The 22,912-nt window shown below is 39.6% G+C and overlaps 1 protein-coding gene across 2 annotated transcripts in view; it reads left to right on the top strand.

Moving 5' to 3' along the window:
• Positions 1-4,452: 4,452 nt before the first annotated feature.
• The window catches only part of itga7 (integrin, alpha 7), a 58,877-nt gene continuing 40,417 nt past the window's right edge, over positions 4,453-22,912 (top strand). Inside the window, exon 1 of one of the 2 annotated variants that reach the window (XM_079393472.1) lies at positions 4,453-4,848. In XM_079393472.1, the coding sequence (XP_079249598.1) occupies positions 4,661-4,848 (188 nt within the window). In that variant the 5' untranslated portion in view covers positions 4,453-4,660. The remainder of the gene's footprint in view (positions 4,849-22,912) is intronic. The other variant, XM_079393473.1, reaches the window with a different exon arrangement.

Raw genomic sequence — 22,912 nt, 5'->3', positions numbered from 1 at the left:
CAAACTGTGATGACAACTTGTAGACATATATATATATATATATATATATATATATATATATATATATATATATATATATATATATATATACACACAAGTTGTCATCACAGTTTGTGAATATTAAGAATATTAGCCCATACTTGTAATAAAAAATAAAATAAAAAAATAATTGTTTTATTTGTCACATACACAATTATACAGAGTATAACCAGCAGTGAAATGTGTGCTCTGCATTTAACCCATCCAAGTGTACACACAGTAGTGAACATACACCCGGAGCAGTGGGCAGCCAACTCTGCGGCGCCCGGGGGACTTGTGGCACAGTTTTTGTTTTTTTCTTTTGGTAATCTGTTAATTTAAGAGAAATTTATTTTTGTGTAGTCCTACTTATTTTATCCATTTTTATATAGGTATTTTTTTTTCTCTGTTCACAGAAGTGCAGCAGGTGCGTGATGTGAGGATGTGTGAATCCTCATGGTCTGTTGTTTGCTGCTATTTGCGCATATAAAGCTAAAGCCCTGAAAATAAATAAACAAACAAACATGATATTCTAATTTTACCGGTTAATGATTGACTAATTAGCTTTGGTTATCGGTCAGGAAAATAATCAAACTGCTGTCATTATACAATTCTCCGGCAAATTTATGCTGCACACAAGTTCAGCCTAACTCAAAAACTTGAGTACACGAGCTGAGACCTTACATGAGATTTGACGTCTATTAGATGTCTTTAAGATGTTTATGATTTAGAATGTATGTAAAACTGACATCTGAAAGACGTCTGCCAGACGTTTGTAGATAGCCTATAGGCTATCTAAAACGACATTCCAAAAACAAATTAAAGGTCAAACTGATGCCTACCTTTCTCACTTGGCAAGAATTTCCATATTCTCAACGTATACTAAAATATTACTTATTGGCTTTTACTTTCATCGACGTAAAACATCATCCTTCACATCGGCAATAACAGCACAGTGAGGCGGTGGTCACGCTGAACGCAACAGATTGGACAACGGAGCACTATAACTTTTTACACTTTCCTTTAACTGTATTTTATTTTGATAATGAACTGGCTGCAATTTCGCAAAAATATGTGTCTTTGTGCGCGTGAGGCGCCAGCGCGATATGGCCATACCAACGCTGGTTGGTTATACAGATGCAAGACATCATTCAAAACTGTCAAGCTATTGCAAAACAAATACAACTGTAAAATAAAACTGTAAAGCTTTTACAAAATAAAGAAAACTACTTTCTGCTGTCTCGTTTTCCTTTCTGAGAACGTTGGAATGTGTCACAATGAACCGTAGGCCTAACTCAGCATTTTTTTTTTCTTTTCTTTCGTTTTGTTAATCTGTCAATCAATGATTTACATAAAATATATTTAGTGTATAGGCATATACATTCCTTTTTATGTAAGCCTATAGTTTTATTGTGTACAGGAGCGCCGCAGGTGCGTAAGATCTGTTGAATCCATCTTACACTGTCATCGGATAAACTCTAACGCCGGTGTTCTGATGATTTGTGCTACACTGTCAGATTTTGCTACCTCCCATTAAAACATGGTAGCAGAATTCATTGCCATTGCGACTAGAGTTCACAGCTGAGCGCGGGCGGCATTTTACTTGCTGGATGCGTCAGCATTACATTTGCATAGTCTGTACTACTTGAATTCCTGATTGGTTGACAGCAAATTTCAAATATTAATTGGAACGATAAAATAACGTTATTAACCGGTTAATGGCCATTTAAAATTTTCGATTCTGTTCAGAACTATAAAATTTGATTTCGTTTCTGTTTTGCGGTTTTGTTCCAGTCAAAATTTCGTTCGTTTCCGGTTTTTGTTTTCGTTCCTTGAATCGGTTCAGAGCCCTGTTAAATAATCTTGCGACAGCCAAGCGGTCACAGTTTTTAGTCCCAGGCTCTGCAGTTGCTGTTTACAAACTAAAAGCATGAAGAGAAATGGCTCATTAATTACGTTAACTATACACCTTAATGCTCATTAGTCTAGAACAATCATGATGTTTTGTTCTTGTCAAGAATGACAATGTCTAAATGTCTAAAATGCATTTCTATTTCTGTTGATCTGTTTTAATTATGTATGAATATTCCCTACAGCTCTTTTTGCAATAAATACCTGTGACTGCACTTATATTTGCCTGTTACGTGTTTTATATTGTTCAGAAGTGGGTAGGTTTAGGGTAGAGGTGTGGTTAGGTGCTCCAATGAAAGTATACCTTTTTATAAAATTATTTCAATTTTTTTACAAATGCTTGCAAACCATTAAATTAAGACAAACTACTGAAAACAACGGAGGACCCTGAAAGTCGAAAAATGATGCTAAAGGAGTCCTGACCAAGCATCAGTATGTGACGAGTTGGGAGTGAGAACATATTAGTTGTGCATTGCATTTACATTTATTCACTTAGGAGATGCTTTTTCCATGTTAACAGTTTGTCTTAAACACTCAAAGTGCACAGTGCCTGGTACAAAGCTAGAGCTAGATTTTTAGTAAGTGCCTGTTATTGTTCTAGGGTGGTTAAGTGCTTGTGGAAGAAGTTTGTCTGCTGCTGTTTCTTGAAAGTTCTGATGGTCTTATCAGATCAGGTGAAGTTTAGTTAATTCCACCAGAGAGGTTTTGGAAAGTGACTGTGGCTAGTTGTAAAGGAATATTTAGGAACAAGTGTCTTCCATATTGCATTACATACTACTTATAGGAATAATTTATTGCATTTTTATATCATAATGTCATATCATAACAGTTTCTACTGAAAAATGTGAAAAAAAGTGAAATCAGCCTTTTATAATATCAAATAAAAGCGAGGAAATAGCCTACTTCATGTCAAACCTTAAATTGGAACAAATGTGTTCTGTCTATTTATACCAGATAGTGGTCAGTAGAAAATAAACATTGCTACTAAATAATAGCAGATAACTTCAATTAAATAAGTAAATAATTAAATACACTATTATAAATATTAACTTTAGTCAAAGTCTATTAAGCCTACTTTTGCAACCTAAAGGCAATGTTCTCTGAATTAAAACATTGAAAAGTCATGGACATGCCTTAGTCATACACTATGTGAACAGTGCTTTCTGATAATATCCCATCTTCTATTATTAGTAACACGGTGAACTGTTGCTAAAATGTGTTTTACTCCTGATGGACCAACACTCCTCACTCCAATTCTGCTCCCCACTCTAAAATAGCATTTAATGTAACACGAATCATTGAGGGCCAAAGAAGTTCAAAATAACATTCATGAAAATAGCAGAGAGTTCGACAAATATTAATAATCAGTCTCAGTGTGGGAAAACAGAAATGCAACTGTTGTTTTTATCCTACAAGATAACTGCAAATCAATCCATATTCATATCACTATTAAACTCATTCTGAAACGCCTTACCATGTGCTTTTCAGTTCAGAAACTTGTATTCTGTCTTTTCAGAAATGGGTTTTTAATTTGTGAGATTTTGACTGACAGTTGCATAAGGCCAGAGAGGAAGAGAGGAGGTCACATGACTCATGGGAACAGCTGTGGCCGCATGTCACAACACTGTTGACAGGCTGGGCTGTGGTTACAGCACCAAAGCAACTTTACATTCTCTTCATTATTTAATGTTCTAATTACAGCTCCATCAAAGTCATCATCTCTTCATGCATGCTTTATTTTGTATCAGTGAGATCTGATCTTAACGAAGTAAATTCTGTCATCGTTTACTTACATCGTTCAGTGGACACAAATTAAGATAAACGTTCACATGTTCATACAATGAAAGTGTAAAGGTTGGATGCTATCAGAAATGACGAAAAGACACCATAAAGTTTCATGAAAGTGTTTTAAGAGTAGTGTACAGTTTCATTCTTTTGTATGAGGAACAGGCCAAACTGTAAATATGCATTAATATGACTGCATTACAAAATCATGTTATAATGACAACATTATTCTTTCATCAACTTATTCCAAGCTTATCACTTTACATGTATACTGTACATTTTGTTAAGATTTTCAGTAGGTTATGATTGTAAATAGTCAACCCTAATATTATGATTTTGTAAAGTAAATAGATTATTTATAACTGGATGTTTGTAGAAATAAAATGAACTTACAAACTCACTGCGGTGTCATGACCTTGAGCACAAGGCTAGTAATTACATGAACTGTAAAGTAATCAACCCTGTCAGGCATATCTATGTCACTACAAACTTCCTATAACATTTTGAATTTTGAATTTTATAGGAAAACGCAGTTGAATAACACTTCAGGACATCATGTGTCTGATAGCATGTTTGAATAGTTGCAAAATCTACAAATCGCCATTTCAAATATGGAAGTTTTGTGGAGTGACCGAACACTGATCTACAGTTGCAGGTCCTCGTATTATTCAGAGTTTAGTCATATCTAGTGATCCTGATCAATGTGCCACAGATCGCTGAGTGATGATGTCAGCTGAGGAGGGTGTGGGTGGTCTATTCACGGCTCTGTGTGTGTGTGAGGAGGGGCAGCCGTGCACTTGTGCAGTTTTTCTTTGGTAGTCTTACTCCTGCCTGGATCCCAGCTCAGACTAGCAGCAGCAAACAGACACTGACTTTTAGTGTCTTGTTTTCTTGATCAGCAGTTTCTCCAAGACTTTGGTGTCTATCAGAGCCACTGAACTTTGTCATGTCTCTGTGGCACACACAGTGGAGATGGACGGCTGGATTCTGCTGCCTCCTGCTCACGCTCTGTTCCTGGATCTCAGCGTTTAACCTGGACACAACAACAATCCTCATCAAAGAGGGTGAAGAGGGAAGTTTCTTTGGCTTTTCTTTGGCTTTACACCAGCAGCTTACACCTGAACCTCATAGCTGGTGAGTCTATCGACTCGATTATTGCTTCGGCTCGTGTCAAGGGCAAAAGAGCTCATTGCCGGTAATGATTGTGACCTGAAATATGATCTTATATAGCAGCACTGTTCATTGTTGTCAATACTTAAATAACACTAGGAATCGTATTTTTCTCTTGGAGATTAAGGGTGTTGTGATAAGTCAGTTTGTTAATGTGTGTTTTTGTGAGAAACAGCATTAGGTATCTATCATACTTAATCCCTTTGTGATCAGAGACAGGTCTATGCATGCTCAGAATAATGTTCAGTCAGTGACACAGCAGATATTTTCGTGCACAGAGACTGTTAAAGCTGGACGCTTGCGTTCTGTCAGACATAGAATGAGTGTGTGAGATGAGTTACAGTCAGGAGCATTATGCTGTGCTGAGCTCACTGCTTATTATCAGCTATTATTAGTGGCCAGCATCACTGTTATTATTGCTCATATAAGGGTGATAATGTAATGAATCCTCTAGCACTAAGCATTATTTATTTGAGGATTTGATTCCACAAATCATGTGTTCATGAGGAGGGGTTTGTTGCTTTACTAAGTGATCAGTTGCACCGTTTTACCTGCTAGACCAGAAAAGTGTGAAAAAAGACAGCAAGACTAGAATCTACTAGAGACGTGTACGTAATCATGTTTTAACTAATTGTGCTTTTTAATGTGTGTTCACTTCCTTTAAAGAACCTTGGTAAAATTAATGCATGAATACATATTAATGTATTATATATAAAACAAGTCTTTTGTATGTTGCATGATATCAGCAGTTACATCATGTTTTACACCTTAGAACCAACGCAACTTAATTCATGATCATACTCTCAGAGAAAACACCAGCTACACCATAAACTAAAGTGCTAGTGTGACCCACCAATGAGCATACATGAATGTGCATTGATTTGAATGGAAGTAGCAAAGCATTTTTCCACAGCTTGAATGAGCCTATAGTGCCATAATACAATAGGTCAGGATGGTTGACTAGCAAACTAATGATCAACTAGTCACTTAATGAGGGTGACGAGTGGTGCTGACAGTAACCATTATACAGTGTGTCTCTAAATTCACTACTATAGCCATCAATGCAGCACTTTAGTAAGAAATTCATCTCTGATTTCAGTATACACGTACACTGTTGTGCCTTTAAGATGTCAAGCTAGAATTGTTTTGAAAATGTGTTTTCAGACACCTGTGATCTGATCTGTCCAGCAGGTGCACATCCAGTGATCACGTATGATGTAAGGTGACCAGATGTGCCACTTCCCGGGGACACGCAAACAACCAACACCTGGTTATTTTGGCCAATTTAGAAATCCTGTACAGAACATGTCCCCATGAAGTGGTACGTCTGGTCACCTTACTCTATAATCAGACTGGTTTAGGGACCACCATACTAAGGTGACCAGACGTGCCACTTCCCAGGGACACATTACATTTACATTTATTCATTTAGCAAAAATTTCTATCCAAAGTGACTTACAATTGAGGAATACAATAAGCGATTCATCATAAAGAGGCAAATAAACTTGGGAAGTGCTTGCAATACAAATTTTCAGGCATTGTTCAGATTAGTACAAGATAGACAAAGAGAGATTAAGGAAAGAGAAAGCAATTTTTTTTTTTTTTTTAGGATGAAGTCAAATGGTGATGAAAGACATGAGTTTTCAGGTGGTACTTGAAAATTGTCAGGGATTAGGATAGGGGATTCCATTTCAGATAGGGGTGGGAAGTTCATTCCACCAGCCAGGAACAGTGAACAAAAAAGTTCTGGAAAGTGATTTTGTGCCTCTCTGTGATGGTACCACGAGGCGTCACTCACTCATAGATCTCAGACTTCTGGAGGGAATGTAGATTCATAATAGTGAGTGGAAGTAGGCAGGTGCTGAGCCTGTGGCTGTTCTATATGCAAGCATCAATGTCTTGAACTTGATGCGAGCTGAAACCGGGAGCCAGTGCAGGGAGATAAAGAGAGGTGTGACATGGGCCCTTTTGGGTTTGTTGAAGACGGGTCGTGCCGCTGCATTCTGAATCATTTGTTAAGGCTTGATTGTGCATGATGGAAGTCCAGCCAGAAGAGCATTGCAGTAATCCAGCCTAGAAATGACAAGGGCCTGGACATAAAGTTGTGCAGCATGCTCCGTTAGGAAGGGCCTGATCTTTCTGATGTTGTGCAATGCAAACCTGCAAGATTGAGCAGTTTTTGCAATGTGGTCTTTGAAAGTCAGCTAGTCATCGAAGATTACATCAAGATTTCTGACTGAACTTGATGGGGTAATTGTTGATGAACCTAACAGGATGGTGAAATCATGCTGTAGTGTTGGAGTGGCAGAGAAGACGACAAGCTCAGTCTTTGCCAGGTTGAGCTGGAGGTGATGTTCTTTCCTCCATGCCGAGATGTCCGACAGGCAGTCTGAAATCCGTGCATCTACTGTTAGATCATCTGGTTAAAATGAGAGATAGAGCTGTGTGTCATCAGCAAAGCAATGGTAGGAGAGACCATGTCTCTGTATGATGGGACCCAGTGATGTAGTGTATATGGCGAAGAGGAGGGGTCCAAGAACTGATCCATGAGAAACTCCAGTGAGCAGTTGATGTGTTTTGGAAACCTCCCCTCCCCAGGTCACTTTGAAAGACCTACCAGTGAGATTGAATCCCTGTGATACCCAGTGATGAGAGGGTAGACAGGAGGATCTGATGGTTCACAGTGTCAAAAGAGGCAGATAGATCCAGCAGAATGAGAACTGATGATTTGGAAACGTTCTGCCCGGGATTTCTAAATTGCCTAAAATAATCAGGTGTTAGTTGTTTGTGCTGCGAAAGTACCTCGAGAGCTATATAGAGTAGAGCAGATGGCTCCGTATGGTTTTGAATAGCTCTTGCTGTACTTTGATGTCATACAGCGATGGGTTGGCACAGCGCAAACAACAAACACCTCCTTATTTTAGGCAATTTAGAAATCCTTGGCTGAACATGTCCCGGGAAGTGGCACATCTGGTCATTTCCTGGTGACACGTTCTGCACATGATTTCTAAATTAACTAAAATAACCAGGTGTTGGTTGTTTGCATGTCCCAGGGAAGTGGCACGTCTGGTCACCTTATTATACAGAGCTTCGTCATTCACACGAGCCATTGACTCATCTCTTCTGTAAATGTGATATCTCTGTCTATGATGTGTTTTGCTTTTTTCCCCTCTCTCTTATGTAAAAGTATTACTCTCTTCTCTATTCATAGTGTCCATCAGACCTGTATGTTTACTAGCGTCCTACATTCATACTGCAGTCTGTCTGTCTCCAGCGTCTAAAAGGAGCTTGTGTATGTCTATAAGCTATACAGTTACAAGACACTTTTTTTAGCGAGAAGCTGTTAAAAGCTGTCACATTAAAAGTTTAATTCCTGACGCTTTAAGGGGGTTGGGTTTAGGCCTAAAGCAAACAGAAAGGATTCATTCAAAATCTTCATTTAAGTTTCATTCAGTGGCTAATCTTTCTGTTCCCATGGTTAACTGGCTCCCAAAAGTTACAAGTTTACCCTTTAAATGCCCAGTCCTGTTTTCATTGCTTTATGAGCTCTTGGTTTATGGGATTTATGAAGATTTTTATTTTATTTTTTCTTTGGTTTTATTTGTATTGTTCAGGTTGTTTAATTTCAATATATTGTTTATTGATCCTTGAGGGGAAGCTTCAGAAATGCAGCCAGAAATAAATCCAATCTCCATGACACAGTGACTTCTGGCACTTTTCTCCCTCTTTATACAAGTTTTGGATTACAAAATTGAATGGTTTTAGAGTTTAATGTGATTCGATCCAGGGAATTCCCAAATACATGACCGTTGAACATTGACTACTAAAAAAAAAAAAAAATTGTTTGCTGTTCATGTCTCTTTGAGATCATCATTTCTAATGCCTCTGGCATGCCACTGATCCTTCTCTGACTGACAGGCACACACACACACACACACACACACACACACACACACACACACACTCATGTTGTTTTTTGTGGTTTATGGGGACTCTCCATAGGCGTAATGGTTTTTATACTGAACAAACTGTGTGTCCTTTTGCCCTACACCAACCCTACACCTAAACTTAGCCCTCACAGGAGACTTTGTGCATTTTTAGATTTTCAAAAAAACACCATTTAGTATGTTTTTTTAAGCCTTTTGAATTACGGGGACATAGGCAGTGTCCTCATAAACCACCTTCATATTGTAATACCTCTGTCATACCCATGTCATTATACAAATTTGTGTCCTCATAAACCACATAAACATGCACACACACACACACACACACACAGACAGCAGATCCTCCTTGTCTCAGTGTACAGGCAGTAAATGCACTTTTGGACACAAATGATTGGCCTTGTATAGGGAAGTCACATGGTGTCGTCTGGCCTGCTGTTACTGTGTTTGCACTCTATTTATACTCAAGTGAGAACTGCTGCCTGTTATAGACTAAAAGAGAATTAACCCGACCTCACAGCCTTCTCCAACAAAGGGAAGACACATTTACTGCATATTCTGATAACTATGTATTTATTTAGATTTTATGGAAATTTGTTTTTAAGAAATTCTGTCACTGTGCACACACACACACACACACACACACACACACACATACACACATATATACGTGGTGGCCAAAATTATTAGAAAACTAGTATTTTCAACAGTTAAAAATGATTTAAAGTCAGTTATTTTTATCTTTTGCTGTAGTGTATCACTAGGAAATGTCAGTTTACATTTCCAAACATTAATTTTGCCATTAATTGTAATAATCCAGTGAGATTTTAGTGCTCCACACAGAGATCTGATCTGATCATCATCAGTCTGTCTGGAATGACATGAAGAAACAGAACAAACTGAGACAGACTCAATCCAGAAGAACTGTGGCAACGTGGCAAGATTCTTCAAGAAACCTGTTAAAAACCTGTTAAAATTCCATTTGACTGAATCTGGGCAAAGAGTATATGCCTATACACTTCAGAATTCTTCTGGTTGCTTCTGTCCTCTGTCACATCATCAATAAACACCAGCAACCCAGTGCCAATGGAAGCCATGTATTCTCATGCCATCACACTGCTCCACCATGTTTCACAGATGATGTTATATGCTTTGGATAAGGAGCTATTCCATGCCTTCTCCATACTTTTTTCCCGTCATTCTGGTACAGGTTGATTTTAATTTCAGCCGTCCAAATAATGCTTTTCCAGAAGTCTTTTTTTAGATGTTTTTTTTGGCATCTAAAAATCTAATCTGTCCTTGTTTGCACCTTGTGGTGAACCCTCTGTATTTGCTCTTGTGAAGTCTTCTCTTGATTGTAGACTTTGACTGTGACACTCCTACCTCCTGGAGAGTGTTTTTCACTTGGCTGGATGTTGTGAAAGGGTTTTTCTTTACCATGGAGAGTATTCTCCGATCATGCACCACTGTTGTCCTCTGTGGACATTCTCTGACCGCATGATGTGGGTTCACAGAAACAGCTTCCAAATGCAAATGGCACACTTGGAATCAACTCCAAACCTTTTACCTGCTTAATTGATGTATAAATAACGAAAGAATAGCCCACACCTGTGCATAAAACAGCCTTTGAGTCAATTATCCATTTACTTATGTCAGCAGCTAAAATAATAAAAATTGTGCATGTGTCCAAATATATATGACCTATTTCCCATCTATACTGATCACAACCTTTACTAAAGGAATGCAAAAATGTGGAGCAGTAAATGTACAGCTGAAAGAAATATTGAAATAGAGCAGTAGGGGAGGATCGGCTCATTGTCCTCCATTCAGATGCCTTTCACATAGAGTCTTTTTCATGCTAATGAGTTCCCAGAGTTTTTGGAGCACTTGTACCACATCCAGGCACCACAACGCAACACAGAGGGCAAGACACGGTCCCTCACATTTGTCTTCAAAGATCTTCAACTTTCTTTCCCACTCCATAATACAAAGCTTGTTAAAAACAGTCAGGGGCTCAAAAAAGGGTATGCAATATATGCAACGCCTGGACGTTTGTGGTTCTTGCAGAACCCTTTTATTGAGACACAGTGCCATGAACCTTACAAACTCTGGTAAATCTAAGCCTTTTTTTCCTCTCTAGACCAATCAATTTAACAGTCTAACATAACATTTAAAAAACACCTGGTGAGCTTATGACATTGAAACTGTCTTCAGTGTACAAAGTCAGATCACCAGTGATACAAACAAGCTAAAAGACAACGTGACCGTTACAGTTTTAGTTCCCGTAATACTGAATGATTTACTTCATTCACATTTCATGTTCCAGAATTTCATAAATACCCACTGATATTTGTAAAACACACTAGTTGTGTGTGTAAGAAAAGAAAAATGCATTGGAGTGCGAGGAGTGCTCCTATATATGGCAGTTCCAAAAGTAGAGAAGTATAAATGTCTGAACATAATAATTTTATTTAAAACTAAACCATGTCATTTATTGTAAAGAATGATGCACTCCCTTACGAAACAAAAATATATGGGAATATACTGCAAAATATAATGCGGTGTATTACAAAATACATTTCCATATATTGGAAAACAGTGCTTATATTTTTTCAATATACAGCAATATATGCATTGACAATATATGGCTATATATTGATGCATACAAATATATTTAGAAACGAAGACAAAAATAAATATTCATTGTTTGATCCTTTATTGAGTTTATATTGCACATAGATGCTCCCATATAAATGTGAATGTATGTACACACATATAAACACACATTCACGCAATGAGTTACAGCAGATTTCTAGTTCCCAGCATGCTTTGCTTCTGACTGTTTAAGGAGAGTAAAAATTTTCAAATTAAGTGTTATTTCATGTGTTTTTGCTCAGTGTTAATATAGGGGAGATCTGTTAGTGTTTAATGTTGTATTATTTTGAAATGTAAAAGTGTTTCTGGTATGTGTAAGTTTGTGGGGTTACCACTGTGCAGAAGAGTAGAGCCTGTGGTTAGGATGACGATTGGCCAAACTATGTTAATTTATATGTTACTTTATCTAAAAATAAAAAATTAAAAGTGACTGTGCACTTTTCAGCACAGTGATAGGCCATTAAAGTTTTTAGTATAAACAGGTGTGCTTATGCTATTATAAACTGCAAAAACTGGGGCAAAATGCAAATCGGGTGAAGCCAATACCAAGCACAGCTTTAAGCCTGGTATACACCAAGCACCGACGAACTAGTGGTGAAGAAAGCAGATTGCGGGGTCGGCTCATGTCGGCAGCGTCTGGGTTCAAAGTTGCCCTGACACACCAAGCCAACGCTCGACACCCGATGGCCAAGTAGCATGTCCATTCTGCACCTTTCTCTTGCAGTGGTTTGCCAGCTGAACAGCCAATCAGAATGATCAGATGGCCCGACTGACCGACGAGCTCCGACACTGATTATACTAAACACATTTCGGTGAATACTTTATGTCACTTTGCAGAGTGGGAATCTCCATCTAAACCTCACTAGATCCCAGGTTAAAGGCATCTCTTAGGTTCTCAGAAATATACAAATGTCAAGAGTACTTATGTAATGCTCTGTCAAAGACCTCAGATGCAAAAGCATTGTTATTTGCATTGACTGTACACTGTAAAAAACAACAACAGTTGAGCCAACTTAAAATTTTAAAGCAACCAGCTTTGTGCAGATTTTTGAGTTCTCTCAACTTATTTTTGTAGGAGATTCTCAACTTTTTGTTGTATAAACTTAAAACAAGTTGAGAAAACTCAAAAATCTGCTGAAGTTTGTTGCCTTAAAATTTTAAGTTGGCTCAACCTTTTTTTTTTTTTTACAGTATATGGATGGAAAGTGATGCAATATTTCCCTTCGCCAGTGTGTAGGTGAGGTACATTGAATCGCTGACACGAGAGAATAGTTTAGTCAAGCCTTTAGTGGCGACAGCCAACACAACGACAACGAGAAGCACAAGCGCATGCCAGGGGGGTCACAAACAACGTTAGGAGTCACATCACGATCCACATCACACTTCACATACTGGTGCTGTCCATTTTCCCTCCAGAACATACCCCCTCTCCACTGGCAACTTTGGACATTTGAAACAGACAAAAAAAAAGGCAGAAACAAATAAGTGACATCATGTGACAACACAAGATGAATCAACGGAACCATCTGTCTAGTGCCAACAGCACAGCAGATCCTTATGGAACCTTACAGAACATCAATGCAAAGAATCAACACAACTTCCTTAAAGCAAAGCAAGGATACGGGTGAAGACAGCCGATCTAGTGCAGCTCATAATCCTTTAACTTGTCAGGAAGCCAACTGTGATGGCCTGACCACTGAGGAGCCTGCTCAGGCTGAGAGGAAGGGCAACTGATTGCACTGGACCTCCACCGAACCTGATGGGGACACGGCCCTACCGTCCAGACATCTGCTGCCATCAGACCCGGGGTTGAAGTGGGTGTCGCTATCACCAGGCAGATATCAGGTTTGCTCGGAGGGGCAACAAGTGGCACTTCGCACTCCTCTTCGCTCTCAGATCACAATGACCTGCGACACTTGGGAAAGAGTCAACTTTATAACAAACTGTTAAGCGAATTCTATAAGAAGCACACCGTAACTGGGAACCTGTAAACTTACGGACATTGCACCACGTCCCGTCTGAGCTAAGCACAAGATATCTGCTTTGATCCCATGACTTGTTACGGTCACTATACAAATACACAAAGTCACAAGGGCAAATTTCAAGGCTAGGTGCACCCCGAATCAGTGGAGCTTTAGCTTTAAAACTGTTGGGGTGGTTAGCCAAGCGTTGTGCATGCTGCAACGCAATGAGTTCCCGGTCATGCATGTAACTGTTCGAGAGAGAACTGATCACGCTGCAACAGCATCTCACAGGCTGACATGCCACGTGACCGAATACGGCTATTTAACCAAGGAACAGCTACAGACAATAACAAGGGGGTGACGACCCCACAATGTGGTTCTAGTCGCAAAATCTCACCCTGTAGCTCCTGGATGGGCTTTTCAGCCACCGGATTTTTGTTGATATTTTTAGCTTCGCCAACCTCGATGGCCAGCCTGTATTGAGTAAGCACTGTGCCCTTGGCCAGTGCTGAAAAACCTGGTCCTGAGTCAGTTCTAACTATAGCAAAGGGGCCATCGAGTGGACGAAGGCCAAAACACAAGCGTATAATACCATCCTGCAACGTTTTCTTTTGCTCGTCATCAAGTAACAAAGCAGCTGTAAAGGATGTCACACACTCACAAATGACTAAGATTAGCTGATGCTGATGTTTAAGCACACCTTCATGTGTTTAAGGACTGCTCCACAGCGAACACAGGGGACTTTGCCAGTGCGGCACATTGGTGAAATCCCTTACTGGTAAGCTGGATGGCTGAATCAAAGCCCAGCACGTAGAAGTACCGGCCAATGACTAGTCTCAACTGGTGAGCTGAGGGGTGATCTAACCTAATGTGCAATGACAGAAGCAACCAATGCAGTACTGACCTTGGAACAACGATGCATTCGGTAGTGTTTGACAGTGGTGTGTCACGCCACACAACTAACAGCCCATCACTTGCTACGGTAACAGTATTCAAATACCGTTTCAGAACTTTGACATTGATAACTCTCTTGGAAGGCCGTGTACCCTGCCGAAGATGTGCCCGTACCCTACAGACGTCTGGACACTCAGTCTAAATAGACACCCATGTGGCCCTATTGGCAAAGGCCAACTTTTGTGCTCCCCGCAAGATGTCGGCAGTGACGGAGACCATGGATTCACGGATGAAGCTACACACCTGACATACCTATGGGATGATATTAGACTCAAAATGATTAATAGATACATGCACAATTATCCATGTACTGCATACACTTTATGCATGTATCTTACTAACCACAAACAAATGTATTTCAATTTGAGTCTGTGGAATTCGGGATTAAATGTTTATGCAGTGATTTTAACAAATACACACATGTTTATGTATAAAACTGTTGTGATCTGCATTAATATATCATAAATTGCTCATGCAAAAAGGAATCCGTGCATATGTGGATCAGGTGACACACGTGCATTTATTGACATCTTGTTTGCATTAATCTTGTTCGGTTCATTTGGATTTTGAGACTTCATTTTCGCAGTTTGCAGCATTTCACGACGCCCACACACACAGCTACCAATGAACAAAGCCCAGTGCAATTCATTAATGTGTACACGATTTGAAAAATTCGCAAATGTGCATCACTACACTGAAACAAATGCTTTTCAGCCAGTGTCTGCTGAGTTAAGAATTACATCAATGAGCAGCATTTTGTACAAATAGAGACTTATTTTTGAATACAAATGTTATAGTTTGTATTAAACTATCATAATTTGTGCATGCAGCGATTAAAATGTGCATTTGTGGATCAGGCGACGCACGTGCATTAATTCACATCTCTTCTGAGTCGATTCTATTTGATTCATTTAATTTTGAGACTTTCATTCCGCCCGTTTAGCCTTGCCCAATCCACACACACACAGCTCGCGATCCACACGCAGCTGAGCCTAAGAACATCAGCGACCACTAGATGGCACTAGCCCCAGTCACCTGTGCTCATTCCATTGTGTACACTTTTATGAATGTTACATTGTGTTTTCTTTGTTTCTTTTTGGTTTGGCTATTCTACTCTGCCCGTAGAAATATAATAAAAATATTTTATTGAACTTGTTCTAATTTAACTAGTCTTAGGACACAGAATAGCTCATATTAATTTAGCCAAACAAGAACGTCCTGATGGTACCTTTGTTTTGTCTTTTCTGTAATTCAGCGGCACGTTGTCAGTTATTCCTTCCTTGTATTATTATTATTATTATTATTATCATTAAAGGGCTATTATAGTTGCTCATTTAAGCCATTAGTAATTGCACGTTTATATTCAATTAATTAAACTATTACATTAACTTAAACTGTACTATATTAAAACAATGAGCCTTTTATAGGCTATTAGCATAAGCCTGCTGGCTAATGGAATGACAATGAATGTTTAGGGAAAAATAGCTAGAACATATTTTATTTAGGCCTACTTATTACTAAACTGTTTTCTGAGTCAGTATCGTCTACAAAGCTGAAGTTGACAATGCTAATTCGCCATTTTTTTATAAGTAGCCTATAAATATCGTCTAATTATTATTCACACTTATTGCAAATATCTGCTACTTTTACAGCATGTATAGAATGGCTATTTTCACTTAGTGTAAACAGCAAATCTCTAAAAATGCTACTGTTGTTACTTACTGGGGCTAGTGCCATCTAGTGGTCGCTGATGTTCTTAGGCTCAGCTGCGTGTGGATCGCGAGCTGTGTGTGTAGATTGGGCAAGGCTAAACGGGCGGAATGAAAGTCTCAAAATTAAATGAATCAAATAGAATCGACTCAGAAGAGATGTGAATTAATGCACGTGCATCGCCTGATCCACAAATGCACATTTTAATCGCTGCATGCACAAATTATGATAGTTTAATACAAACTATAACATTTGTATTCAAAAATAAGTCTCTATTTGTACAAAATGCTGCTCATTGATGTAATTCTTAACTCTACAGACACTGGCTGAAAAGCATTTGTTTCAGTGTAGTGATGCACATTTGCAAATTTTTCAAATCGTGTACACATTAATGAATTGCACTGGGCTTTGTTCATTGGTAGCTGTGTGTGTGGGCGTCGTGAAATGCTGCAAACTGCGAAAATGAAGTCTCAAAATCCAAATGAACCGAACAAGATTAATGCAAACAAGATGTCAATAAATGCACGTGTGCCACCTGATCCACATATGCACGGATTCCTTTTTGCATGAGCAATTTATGATATATTAATGCAGATCACAACATTTTTATACATAAACATGTGTGTATTTGTTAAAATCGCTGCACAATCATTTAATCCTGAATTCCACCAACTCAAATTGAAAGACATTTGTTCGTGGTTAGTAAGATACATGCATAAAATCTATGCAGTACATGGATAATTGTGCATGCATCTATTAATCATTTTGAGTCTAATATCATCCCATACATACCAGACTGTCACATTGTGCTGCATGGCGACTAGCATAATCTGAAGGTAGATTAGCAGCCCCAGCAACATGATGAACAGAGACCTGAAAGTAGCTTGCGGTAGACACGAAAGTAGTTACACGTGGGCTCGTAAAAAATTCCCCCCTACACAGCTTTTCAAAGGGCTGTACGCATGGTTTACTGTCAATGAGCTCACATGCCTTCTTTGATGACTGAATAATTTATGGACCAAAATGCTTCAGGGCAGCGGCTATAGCTAGGGCCTCAATCTCACAGGAAGCCAATTGATTTGATTTTTGTGAAGTTTAGTGCTAAAATGTCTTGCGATCAACAACTTTCCTCCCCTTGTAACATACATTGTCGCGGCCAGCCCTGGATCCCTGAGAGCACCATCGGTGACATTCCAATGTTAATCAACAATTTATTTTGGCTGCTTCACTCTGCTGAAATGACAGAGAGAAAGATTGTATCTAATCTCCATCCCCCGCCGAAAAAAAGTTTAAATTTGCAGTATGGAAATACTTTGGATATTAAAAAAAAAAAAAAAACACGAACACGGGGTTGTCCTTGAGGAGGAATCTAATTTGCAAAATATGTGGACGCAAAGTGACTGCAAAAGCAGGCAATACATCCAACATGTTCGCTCATATTTGCGGACATCATCCCTCCGTGCAGATAAAGGTATGTCGCATTTATAACAAGTTATAAGGCCGTATAATTTCCGTGATGCAGAGGGAATCCCGGTGCAGTCCTGAACATGGGATTTACAGTATAACGTTAGCGAAGTTGCCACTTAAAACGTGCAATCTGACGGATGGATAAATCAAAAGTAGATATGAGTTGCACCGTTTTATCTACTACATACTGAAGTATGCATGCATGACACTAATGGTGTTTTCAGCGTCTATATAAACATGAACATCAGCAGAGCTGCTCTGAGAGAAAACCAGTTTTATTTGAGAAAAACCATTGTCAAATACACTAAACTCAAAGGTCTGCTACAACCCGTCAAAATAAAAGTTCAATTTAACTTGAAGTCCTGACAGAAATAAATTAGCATTGTACAATGTACTTAAAAGTTATGACAACAATAATAATATTCTTTATTTAATTTATTTAAACATTATTTTTAAGGAATATCATGTTTGTCCATGTTTTAACTTAGAATACCTCTGTTGTGCAGCACTTTGCCAAAAATAAAAGTTGTTACATTTTCATTTGATAACATTTTAAAACATTATTAATTCAAATGTTAAAGTGTGATATAGATATACATAAGGCTTTATTTAGTAATTTTTAGTTTTTGTTTTTTTTCCTCAGAAGGGAGGCTTACTTTCATTAAAATGATTTCATGTTTGTTGCAATAAAGGATTTGTTCACTCAGATAACTTGTTCTTATTCTTTTAAGAGCCATTGTTACTGATAAGAATTATTGTTTAATACATACCATGAAATTGTGATATTTTCTGAGACGATTATCATACCGTGAAAATCTCATACCGTTACAACCCTAATCGTCACAGCGCAAGTAGTGGATAACACCTGCTGAGCCCTATGAAACACTGGAGGAGCTCATCTGACCACATAACCGCAGTCGTCGACTCACCGCCAGCGACCATGTTGTCGAAGGGGGCAAGGATCAACGCACAACCCTTACGAATATGAGCTAGGACTTTATATGCATCAATAAAGGACCATAGACCGCTAATAGTCGAAGGAGGGGTGCACGAGGCCACCTGTTCCTGCTGAAGGATTTCGTAGAATGTGTGACAGATTAACTCTTCTAATGCGGTTTCTGAGCCAGGCATACCAATGGCACATCCGGACTCCTTTAAAAGGCATGTGGAATTTGGTAGAACGCCTTGGTGAGGTCTGTCGCAATGATATATCTCCACTGAGCTATCAGACGCAGTGTGGCATCCATATTCGGCTTCAGCAACGGTTGGGGTTTGCTATAACGGCCCACATCTGCAAATGCTGTAAGAAGATGAAACCCCCTGTTAGACATTTTGACAAGAAACTATGGGCCGACAAATTCCACATTGACATCAGTATCCTTGGGCTTTTCGAAAAACACCTTGTGACTCCAGTGCATCAAACTGAGCCTGCAGTTCCTGCAACTGGCCTCTGAAGTACTGTGGAACTCTTCCCTTCCGCTGAGGCAATAGGACAGGCCCCATGATTACCCTTTCTTGGAAGGGGCCAGCAGCGCCATTATAGCCCCTAAACTGTGGACTGAAGACCTCATCAAATTCCCTATGGACCTCCCGAAATTGATCTCTAATGTCTGCCGTCATAATGCCATTGGGGTCTAATGAGATAAGGTCAGAGAATAGTGTTGTACTGTGCATACTGGGCTTGCGAGCGACAGCTTGAGGAGCTTCGAACTGGGCTTGTTCAGTTTGGGACTCCGGTATGTAGGTCATGCGAGCACAGCATACATGATCATGTTTTCTAATGCCCTATGGTGCGTCAGTCAGATTGGGAATTCTGATTTTTCCGGATACCCCTACAAACAACGATAGAGCAAACCAGTGTGTACAGTCCTTGTGCGGCTCAACAGTATCAGTGCCTTGTTAACCTTTGCAAGTTCTGCTGGAAGTTCAAGTTCGACAAAGTCCCCAGGCCACACAGTATGTGATGAGTTAGTACAAAGCACATAAGCTCGCCGAATAGCATGTCTGTCTCTATACGTCTGACTGGCACCATACTCATATGTATCTGATGCCACACAGACCTGATGCCATTACATTCCATAAAGGTGATGCCAGCGAGAATGTGTGCGTGTTTCTCCAACCACCTTCAATGGTGAGGAGCCATCTGTCTCACTGACTGCGTACTGCTGGAGACTTTAAGGCCCAGTTTGGTGGCACATGCTGCATTGATCATGTTTTTAGTTGCACCACTGTTGATGGTCAGCCTAACGGGGACGTGACCATGGAGAGCTTTGAGGCAGAGTGACTGCATGATATGAACTCGCTGCACTGCCTTAGGATTGCAGGATATGTCCTCGCTGTCATCCTCGGACTCTCCATCGGAGTGACACGGAGAGCCAGTAACTTGCCGCACCCTGGCAATGAAAGCTTTGTCTGGAGGAGGCAGGAAAGGGCACTTACTGAGGAAGTGATTGTCTGGTCTGCGAGCCTCCTTACAAAGTGGGCAGGACTTCCTAGATCAACCCAGTGATGCAAGTTTCTGTCTTAGAGGGTTAGATGGGTTTGATGGACGCCAGAGTGCGTGACCGTAACTTCATGCCATACCTCTGCTTTACAAGCTTTGGCAAATCGCTGTGTATAAGACGAAGCCAAGTTAGGACACTGAAGTTTTCGATCGTGGGGGAGAGCTCCTCATCCTCTAGAATGAATTCCTCTAGAATGAATTCACCTCCATGAGTAATGCCAGAGTCTCTGTGTAGTAAATTGTCCTCAACATAAGCCATTAATCTCTGGTACAAATCCTCTGGACCTTCATTAGAATCAAGTTTAATAGCAGCAAAGTCAATGAAATGTGCACCATTTGATTGGAATCCATAATGTAGTCTGATAGTCTGCCATATGTGATCAATGCATGTGGAGTTTTTAGCAATAGTATTTCGGGAAATAACAGGGCAGTAGTAAGTAATCTGCTCCAGCATAAGCTCAAGCATGCTGACCTTTTGTTGGCGCATGCGCTGTTGCGCCACCGGAACATCGTCGTCGTCATCGGAAAAACCTCTAAATGGTGAAGCCCTCGTCTTCTTTTCCCAGCGCGCACTGTCAACTAGAAAGGGAGTGAACTCAGTGTAAACAAGGTTCTGACGGCAGAACTCAAATGAATTCACGGTCTCAACTTTCGTTAGACACCACTGATTCGGTGCTCTGTGTGTATTTGCCATGGCTAATGTCTTGAGTGTCGTCAGTGGAGATAATCCACAACGGGGCTCGCTTACACACGATTATATCGTTGAATGGATCTCACGTGAGCTCACCAGAACGTTTGGGGAGTGAATACGATAACGCTGCCACCACACCAGTGTGTAGGTGAGGTGCATTGAATCGCTGACATGAGAGAATAGTTTGGTCAAGACTTTAGTGATGACGGCCAACACAACGACAACAAGAAGCACAAGCGCATGCTCTGCCCAGGCCATCGGGGTCACAAATAACGCCAGGAGTCACGTCACGATCCACGTAACACTTCACATACTGGCGCTCAGTAAATATGTGGAGAAAAGGCTGATCTTGGCTTTGGAATGCATTTACAGCACTAAGTGTGTCACTGGTTGTCTTACCTTTGCCTTGAATTTCATAGTTCAAATGAGTTAGTTTCCCAGTGATGTCAGTTAAGAAGGCAAGGTCCAGTAGCCAGTCAGTATACTGAAGCATGAAGGTGTCTGCCCCTCTGGATTCCACGAACACTTTGATTTCAAACAAATGTGATGAACAATGTTGCAAAATTCTTCCTCTGGTCAGACAGCGGATTTTAGTGTGGAGCAAAATGTCACCATATTCAGCTGAGCGACACTGCAGATGTAGCTTGAATGTGCTGTTTGGTTTTAGACCAGATGCTGTTAGTGGTTTAATAGTGGTGTATAATACAGTGGTAATGTAGAAAATTGTAGGTAATGTAGAATCTGGTTCTCCTCTGCATAGCACAGCGAAGCCTGTATGCCGACCAGTCATTGCAGGGGCTCAATCAGTTGTTACCAATACCAACTTTTGCTATGGCACGGTCTTGTCTATGAAGTACTTCATCATGTCATCATAAATATCAACACCCCTCATTGTTGTCTTGAAAGGCATTAATGTCAGAAATTCATATTTCACTGAAAAATCACTGAAAACCATTCTGATGAAACCATGAGCTTTACTATTACATCACATTACCCAAAGTCTTGCTCCAGCTGCTCTGTTACATTAGCTGACATAGCCATGACTAGGGGTGTGCTCAAAATATCGATTCTTAGATACATACCGATATAATAAAAAAAGATACAGTATCGATATTCTAGCCCTTAGTATCGATACTCCGCCCAGCCATTAGGGGGCGCAGCGGCGCCCGCGAGTTTCAAAAAACTCATGGAAAATGTTAAAGCAAGATGTAGCATTTAAGTGATTTCATAGTGAAATATGTTATGGCAGTACATGGTGTCACAAAAAAGAATTATAAGAAGATTTAATAAGAAGTTAAGAATAATAAGAAGAAGATTTTGTGCTTGTGTGAGCTCAGACTGTACCCTTGGAAAGTTAAATGTTGACTTGTGGTAATTTCCAGATTAATACAATTTGTGTACAATTAATCAGAGCACTTAAAGTTGCAAATATTTAAGCAAAATGCACTTTGTTATAATGCACTTTGTCTTCAATAAATTGAAGAAAAATGCAGAGTTCTGTTTGTTGAGTAAATGTGTTCAGCATTAACTAATTGGCTCTGGCCCATGTATTTTTATTGAATCGTATCGAATCGTGTCACATTGTATCAAATCGTATCGAGACAGCTCTGTATCGAGGTACGTATCGAATCGTGACCTGTGTATCGAGGTATGTATCGTATCGCCAGGTTCTCCAAGGTATACAGCCCTAGCCATGACCCATCTTGCAATTTTGTTAGCTCCAAGTTGAACTTCAGAGAGTGCAGACATTATTTAATTTCCATTCTTGTGATCTTTAAACAGAGTGTTTGCTATCATTTGCTATCTGCTAAACACAGTCATTGCTCTATTGACAATGTCACCATCTGAGAAAAAATATGAGCAACTCTAAATGAAGCTTTGGTTGCAGCCTGTGACTTTTTAGCAGGTCTGGTAAAAAATTATTGTTGTCTGTTTAATGGTGCTTTCAACTAACTTTTCTTTTCTCAGTGATGTACCTGGTGCATAAAGGTCTTGTGGGCTGTGGTGAAATTGCTACTGCTATACTAGCTCCTCAGATTAGGCATACAGTTTTATCTTTTATCTAAGTTGTTTTCTTTTTCCCACCACCGCCTCAACTCACAGAATAGCCTATTTAACGTATGTCAATGTACATTGATAT

The sequence above is a fragment of the Barbus barbus genome, assembly GCF_936440315.1.
Source record: "Barbus barbus genome assembly, chromosome: 35".
NCBI classification, from domain to species: Eukaryota; Metazoa; Chordata; class Actinopteri; order Cypriniformes; family Cyprinidae; genus Barbus; species Barbus barbus.
Note: the sequence above shows the minus strand (reverse complement) of the source record. Positions and strands in the feature narration are given on the sequence as shown.